At 36.3% G+C, this 8,440-nt stretch overlaps 2 protein-coding genes across 2 annotated transcripts; both read right to left on the minus strand.

Annotated features, from left to right (window-relative positions):
* Positions 1–1,124: 1,124 nt before the first annotated feature.
* On the minus strand, positions 1,125–3,142 carry LOC113496954 (glycine-rich cell wall structural protein 1.8-like). Its single transcript, XM_026876357.1, has 2 exons — positions 3,025–3,142; positions 1,125–2,781 (listed from the first exon to the last, which is right to left on the minus strand). Exons 1-2 carry the CDS (start codon positions 3,095–3,097, stop codon positions 1,307–1,309), a joined length of 1,548 nt encoding a protein of 515 aa, XP_026732158.1. The 5' UTR covers positions 3,098–3,142; the 3' UTR covers positions 1,125–1,306.
* Positions 3,143–7,138: 3,996 nt separating this feature from the next.
* Positions 7,139–8,363, minus strand: LOC113496712 (keratin, type I cytoskeletal 9-like). Its single transcript, XM_026876022.1, has 2 exons — positions 7,972–8,363; positions 7,139–7,541 (listed from the first exon to the last, which is right to left on the minus strand). Exons 1-2 carry the CDS (start codon positions 8,039–8,041, stop codon positions 7,201–7,203), a joined length of 411 nt encoding a protein of 136 aa, XP_026731823.1. The 5' UTR covers positions 8,042–8,363; the 3' UTR covers positions 7,139–7,200.
* Positions 8,364–8,440: the final 77 nt, after the last annotated feature.

An 8,440-nucleotide genomic window follows, 5' to 3' on the forward strand; every position in this document is an offset into this window, starting at 1 on the left:
GTATGATAACCTAATTGACTATATTACTAAACGGCCCACTTCCATGAGCCTTGAAAAAAATTAAACGAATTTAAACTCATCCCTTAAACCAATTTCAGTCACGTTAAAATAAAATGAAACATTATTAGTTCTTCATATTTATTTTATTTACCGATTATAATTTTACACACGATTTTATTTGAGCAGTTAAATAAGTTCTGTAGCTTTAGCTGATCTCCTATCACTTATCTGCTACTTAAAGAATTCGAGCCGTCAAACAGCTTCTTACAGTCTGCCTTAAATAAAAAACTAAATGAAAAACAGACACTTCCAAAGGTTCTAATCAATCTGGCTATTCGAACGACTTTTCAAGTGTCTGTCACTTTCCTGCCTGTCTTATCCCGACGATTTTAGGAGAGCATTCTGCTTTCTTTCCTGTGCCAGATACCACTGACAAACAGAAACAATGAAAGAAACCATCGTGAGAAAACCTTAATTCAAACAATTAGAATCTGAAATCATCAAACCGCAGTGCGCATACACGGTCATCATGCTTAAACCTCTATTTAGGAACAGACCTGTACCTAGCTATTTGATAACAATAAACTGGTATAATTTTAGTACTGCTACTACGATTGGAAATAGTCAATCAATTGTCTAAAGCAATATTAAAATGGTGCACATAATAAGCAAAATACCCCCCTTGATCGTGGTATCTTTATCCCCATGTACAACACTAAGATTGTCCTTTGGCTAACCATCGAGGGTGTTCTTAGCATGATTTTGCCTAACTAGTCCATACGAAATTAAACTGTCTGCAACCTTTATATCCACCTTCCTACAAGGCTTTTCACTCGACTTCCCAAAAGGAGTACTATAATTTGTGTTCATGTATTTTATATGTGAGTTTTCGATTCCATCTTAACATTTTTATATGTTTTAAAGAACTGTGAGTAACGCTTCAAAATTATATTTATTTTTACCAGCCTCGTATGAAGCTATTGAAATGAGAAATGAGAAAATTTTAAAAGTACACATGAAACCAGTTAGTTTTATTGCTGTTGATTTTTTAATAAACAACAAGCAGACCAGACAGTATTTTCTTATTTAGATCAATCAAGTTTAAAAACAATAGAAATACCACATTATATTCAATAAATAGTTTATTTATTTTAAGCATTTACTTATTGTTAACAAATCAAGTACATTTTCATTTCACAACACTAAGAAATAAAAGTCGTATCGCCACCTAAGACTATTATTTTATTAGTTAAGGGTTTTGCTCCCAGGTACTAATGTAGTTCAAGATCCAAATGTATTTTTATATTTAGCCGCTGACAGCCAAAGCGATGGCATTTCCATTGGTACTCTTAGCGTTACTCAAGGCAAAGTTGCTCTTTCCACAAGTACTGCATCCAGTTTCCTGTTGACCAGCTGTTTGTAAACCTTGAGAGGCGAGGTTCAAAGCACCTTTTAATGCGGTTTGAGAAGATCTGTATCTTGACCCTGAATAGCCGTGACCGGAATAGCCACCAGAGCCGTAGGCGCTACCTCCATAGCCTCCTGATGAATGCCCACCGCCGTATGACCCTCCATAGCTTCCTGAAGCTTGTCCACCACCATATGAGCCCCCATAGTTACCACTTCCTTGGTTAGATGCTAGTGGTGTCGGTGCGCCTGCTCCTACTGCACTAGATCCACTCTTAGCATTATCAGAGTTCCCAAATGATGATGATCCAGATGAACCAAATCCACTTGATTGTTGGTTACCGCTGCCAAAACCTTGGCTTCCAGATTGGCTCTCAAAGCTTGCTCCATGTTTATCACCTTTTTCTGACTCGCCGCCTTGGGAGTTGCCACTTTGGGCACTGCCACTTTGGAAGTTTTCACTTTGTTTCTCAGCATGTTTGGAATGCCCACCATAGCCTCCCGATGATTGACCGTAAGAGCCACTTGATTGGTGAGAGTTTATCTGGGATGATTGGGAACCAAAACCAGCGTCTGATTTGTGGTGATATCCACCAGATCCTTGAGAATTGGAGTTAGCTTGACCACCGAAACCTTGAGAGTTAGAATTGTCTTGACCACCAAAGCCTTGAGACTTAGAATCAGTTTGTCCTCCATAGCCTTGAGATTTGAAATCAGCTTGTCCGCCAAAACCATGCGACTTGGAATCAGCTTGTTCTCCGAAGCTTTGAGATTTGGAATCGGCTTGTCCACCAAAACCATGCGACTTGGATTCAGCTTGTCCTCCGAAACCTTGAGATTTGGATTCAGCTTGTCCCCCGAAACCTTGAGATTTAGAATCGGCTTGTCCTCCCAAGCCGTGAGATTTAGAATCATCTTTTTCACCAAATCCTTGTGAATTAGATCCAGCACCGGATTGTGAGCTACTCTCAAATGATTGAGAACCAGAGTTGGTTGCGGTCTGCAATTTACCAGAGCCGTAGCCAGTGTGCTGACCATATCCGCCGTGGCCGCCAGCAGGTTGAACTGATTGAGCATCATTTCCTTGCGAAGATTGTTCTTCAACATTTAAGCTACCACTGCCGGTTGCCGCACTGGAAGCCATGGAGTACGCAGCGCCACTAGCTTCGCCTAAGTCACCAGCGGCTGCAGCTGCGCCACTGAACACTCCTCGTTGGACGCCATCATCGGCAATTCCAGTCCATTGAGCGCTGTGGTAGTATCCTCCGTAATGTCCGTGCGGGGGAGGCCCATGGTGTGGAGGTCCGTGTGGTCCAGGTTCCTTTCCGCCGCATGTTGCGCAAGGAGAACGCTCCACACGTTTGTGAACACCATCTGTAAATGGACATTATCAATTAGACATGTGAGCATTTTTTTTTAATAGGGGTGACATAAGTTCTCGAAAAGTTTAATTTCGTCTTATTTCGGTCTCAAAATAAAATTACTCTTTGATACTCGTATAATTCTTTTGATTTTTATTTTTTTACTTAATTAATTAATTGATTATTTATTTACCATTATGCATAAATACAAAACGGTGAAAATTAATTTGAAGCAGTGTTTAAATAGTATCTTTACCTTCACGACTAATAACAGCGCATTGCACTGCTACCGCAGACAAAGCCAGAACCAAAATACAAATTTTCCCCATCGCGTTCTGAGTTCAGTTTTCTTCTGACACAAATCCACAAAGTTCTAACTTTTATAGGAAAAACTGTAGGATGTCACGAAACAAATCTTCCAAGAATAGAATCCTTGATGGTAGTTAGCGCCAAATTGATAAAACAAACATGAGATATGGCAACAGTGAGACAATTTATTAAGTGAATATTTGTAGCGCACACAACTTTTGCATTCTTGGTAAAACCAATATTTCTAGTACAGACAGTTTTTTACATAATGTACTTTTGGGAAATATTTGTTTTCGTTGTGAATTCAAGAAAGTCATTGAATAATTTACGTTGTACCTGAATTAGAAACCGATCGCTGGATGGTGTAGGATGTATGGAAGGTTGTAGTATTTTTTGGTTTGACGCGGGAATTCTTATGGACACCCTCTTCCTCGAGGCAGTAAGATAGTGTCAGAATTTGATCGGTATTTTGCAATGCACAGCAATTCATCAGTGAGGAAGGGTTTTGTCCGGCTAAGGGGCAATAGGGGCCGAGTCAATGTAATGGTGATCGGTATCTGTAGCAATCACCTACATTTTATATCTAAGGTTAAATAATTAATAATTGACCAACGACACAGTGTTGGTAGGCGTTTATAAAGAATGAAGCTACCTAAATCTTAGAATTTTATTAATTTTAAAATGGTAGAACTGTATCGAATTTTTCAATTAGAATCTGCTACAATAGCCTACAAATTTCCTAAAAGTTTCAATGGATAAGAATTGTTCGAGAACTATCTCGGAATAACGAGCTCTGAATAGGTTTAATTCTTGATCGTATACTGAGCGTTATTCAAATTGAAAGCTAAAAATCCTTACAGTCTTATTATAAACGACTCTCTCTCCAAGGAATTGAATCTTTGAACGGGGATTGAAAATGGGCACAAATTTCAAGTCCCATGTAAAAACGCAACCTGACGCTAAAAACCATTCGTGGATAACACATATCATTGTGCTACGTGGGGATCGAACCCACGTCACTTATCACTTCACTTATCTATTCATTTATTTCGTCACTTATCTATGTATATAGTCAAAAATTCTGTCAATATTAATATGAAGGCCACCAGTTTAAAAAAAATGCCTTCAAAACCTTCTCAGTATTGTGAACATGTCGAGAGTGAATAGGTGTTGAACGCAGTTGGGTCACAATTTTTTTATTAATAACCTATAAAAATCGTTTGTCTTTAAAACATTAGCAGTTTCTCTTTCTTTTATCCATAACTCTTAAGTACTGTTAACATGAACAATTCGAAAATTCAGTTCTATGAGCGTAATGCTGATGACACACTGGAGCTTGTAATAGAACAACAAACCACTCGCTGGAAAGATCTAGAGTTTGAAATTTGACACAGAAAAATATTTTATCAATCCTTTTATAGACTACCAATATAAAATATGTATTGGGCCACAATTTTGTTTAGGCCACCCTGGTATCAGAATCATATCAACATATTGAAACGTCAAACTTATAGCATTTCTTCCTTTTCACTGGGGTAAAAAGCAGCAAAATATTATGAATAGGGCACTCTAGATAATCCTAAGTGTATCACCACCAGAAGGGTCTGTCATCTTTTGTAACTAGTGTTTGTTTTCATCATTAAATTTTATAGTAGGTGCCTAATTAAGTTCAAACAATGTTGAATCCATACATGTCTTTAAGAACAATAAGTGCATGGTAATTAATAAAGCAAGGACAATTATTACAAAAACAAAAAAGTTTGTCAAAGAAAAAGGTTTTTATTGTTTCAAAATTAAAAAAAAAAACGAAATAATGATATAAAAAGTACAAAAAGAAAATAGAACAAACAATAAAAAAATTAGAAGAAATTAAAACACACCGATCAAAAATAAAATCTGATTAATGTTACAAAAATATTATATAGAGCTTCACATATCACAATCACTTCATTTGCCACGTCCTCGAGATCCCGCACTCGCACTAGACTGCGCCTGACTGGCACCACCAGAGCTGATGCTGATGGATTTACTGGCAGAGATGCTTAATGGAGCTCGGTTGTTGAAGCCGGGTCCACTGTTGCCGAAGATCGGAGGCCTAGGGCCTGCTGGAAATCCATGGGGTAAGCTTGGGCCAAGGTTTCCGTGGAAAGGAGCTGAAAAGTAAAGAAATCATAAATGTATATAAAATGATCAGAATTATAATAGGACAGTATCTTTCGACTATGGGTATTTAGAACAGGGTAGAAAATGATATATTGACCATCGAATAGTGCTAGGTACTTGGGACAAGACTAATTAAAACCAACTAACTTTATCTAACAGAAAAATGTTATAATAAAAAGGCATATACTAAAATAGGTTATGACCTTTACTACAATTAAATATGGTTCTGATTAGGAAAACACCGATTATTACCTGCATCGATGTCAGTGATATTGATGAGAACCAAGACGGCGAGGACACAAACGATAAAGCGAGACATTTTGAAGCTAAATATATAAGTACACTGGTGAAAATCAAGAGTATTACTTCATTTTATATCTGTTGGAACACGGAATCTGTAAGTGTCAATTTTATCAATCAACAATGACTAATCCCTATTCGCTTAAATTTGATATTTTTGAATCCAAAACATTTTTGCTGTTTGCATCTTATTTGCGTTCAGTTTGAATAAGTAGTTGATTGGTTTTTAGGGGTATTCCTCTAAACAATTCTAGAATTGCAAATATTTGAAATCGTTAAATAAGCCTTCGACTATGATCTAAACAAGAATCCAGACTAGATGCTTGCCAAATACAACTTAGGGTTTCTAAAATCATAGCAAGGGCTTATAAGTGGCCACAAGGGTCAATCGATTTTGTCCAACATTTGACAATATGTAATTCGTATTATATTCACAAGGCATATTTAACGGCGGGTCCTGGCTTTTATTCGTACATCTTTGAAAGTCGTCACGATTAGTCAGAAGACAGGAACTCAGACAACTATTCTTCCTGAATGGTGTGCGTGTATTGAGAAAGGTCAAAAAGAGAGTCGCTCCTTTAAAAACCTGTACAGAGGGTACACCTGTAATCACAGTACTTAATTGCATCTAGTTAAACTGGAAGCTGACCTCAAACTATTTGCAAAGAGGCGAGGCATATGATACGGAATTGCTATTTCTTCTTTCTGCGATATTTGCACTACTCTACGACCTTTAATAGTCATTTAATTTCTATAAGACATTGTTTTGAATCAGTTCTTAGTACATCAATATTAAGTAATGAAGTGTCAGTAAACAAGTTCAAGGCAAGTCAAGTTATGGGACGCCCCGAGCACACAGTGCTTGTTTGTTTTGGACATTATTAGATCACTATTTATGGAAGGTATAAAATTGTCTCATGATTTTTGCCTTTCTAGAATATACCAACTCGGTTTAGAGCTTACCTTTTTTGAAAATTTTCAAATTGTTGTCGGCAAATAAAGTTATGGTAAAGTCGATTTAATATACGAGGTTGTAGGTTCGTTCCACTATTGTGACATTTCGGAAATTGTAATTGAAGTTTCTAAATTATTTAGACATCACTGACAAATGAAATTAAAATAGAACTCTAAACGAAATTATTATAAAACAGATTCCAAGTTTTGGATTGCCGACTCGCTGAGACAAATCAAGGGTATACTTATTTGTAGGCTCATACTTTTACTTATTTTTTTCGAAATTATAATTTTATGCTATAATCTTACGATAAAATTAGCATAAAATCAAAATTCTGTACTCCAACTCTTATAAATAAAGAAAAAACAATGTTGATAGTTGGTCTGAAAAATATCCTATATGCTAAGTAAAAAGTGATACTTGAATGTTCATATTAGATTTGTCTATAATTTGTTTTTGAAAAAAACTAAACATGTTTTAAATTCCTTTATTCAAAGAAGCTTCTTGATGTATAAACAGTTATATTAACAAAAAATAAGCAAAGTAAAAACATGGCAATACAAAAAAAACTTAAAAATCATAGACGGATTTTTTAAGTTTTTTAACCTCTTTCACACCAAAGAAAATAATAAAACAAATACCATTTCTATTCAAATCAATTTATTATCAGTACAAAAAATTCACTCCAGCATTAGTTATCGACGATTATTTTCCACTGGCACTCGATCCAGCAGTGGCTGATGACCTAGAGCCACCGAAGCCTCCAAAACCAGACCCAGAACCAGAACTGGAACCAGCACTAGACGAAGCTCCACCACCAGAACTAATACTTATAGTCTTCGATATACTAATGGATCCACCAGTAGGTAACCTCTGATGGGTGTACGGGTCCTGTAACCCACCGAATCCTGGTCTAAATCTACCCTGGTTTGGGCCAAAACCTCCGAAACCTGGGCCGAAATGACTGTGACCAGGGTTGAACGGCTGCGGCCCGAAAGGACGTGGAGGACCGAACCCGAATTGGGGAGAACGGGCTACTCGTGAACCTGGAAACAAGTGAAAAACACATTAGGTGTGCAAAACTACTGCTCATAAGGCGTCTTAGAAAGTTTAGGAATCAATGTAATGCCTGATCATGAATTTAAGAATAGAATACAATAAGGTACGGTAAGGTAATTTAAAAATATTCTTAAACAGGACAAGTGAGGTGGTTTAATGTTCATTAAAGAACGCTTAAATATGGAAATCATCAACTGTTAAACCTCAACTCATGAAGCAAATAGAAATCTAAGTTTTTTAACGTATCACATTAAACCATTCGTATTGTATATTCAAGAATAGCACTTGTCTTCAGAGGCTGGTATCTAATCTAACGTTATGACGTCAAAATCACGATATAAGTAGCACCTATACATTCCTTCTATACAATTTAAATATCTTTTGAGAAAACTCAACAAATTATTATCATTGCTTTACCTGCATTAACACAAATGAAGTTAACTAATACTAAGACTATGCAAACACAAATTACACCGGTACGAGCCATTATAGAGCCTATCACAATAACACTGATTCTAAATATTACAATCACCACCTTATATTCTTCTAAATCAAGTAATTTGAACCTAAGTGTGAAAAACAAACCTCAGTACGTTCGCATTGAAGATCTATTATTAGGAATACTTTCTTAAAAATTGAATTTTAAACTTTATGTCAAAGCCATAGAACATAATCTCAATTGGATCCAGAGAACATGATGTACGTAAATGAATTTCAAATAAATTACCTATATAGAATTTTGTGTTCCCAGCAATATGGTTCAAATTTCAATTTATCTGATTTGAAAAAGGATTTTTGGTCACAAAGCAAATATTTACAAATAATACACTACCGGGGATAGGGGATTTCATAAGTTCAATCTTTGAGGAAAGCCAATAACACATCA

This window comes from Trichoplusia ni, chromosome 8 (assembly GCF_003590095.1).
Source record: "Trichoplusia ni isolate ovarian cell line Hi5 chromosome 8, tn1, whole genome shotgun sequence".
In the NCBI taxonomy this organism is placed as follows: domain Eukaryota; kingdom Metazoa; phylum Arthropoda; class Insecta; order Lepidoptera; family Noctuidae; genus Trichoplusia; species Trichoplusia ni.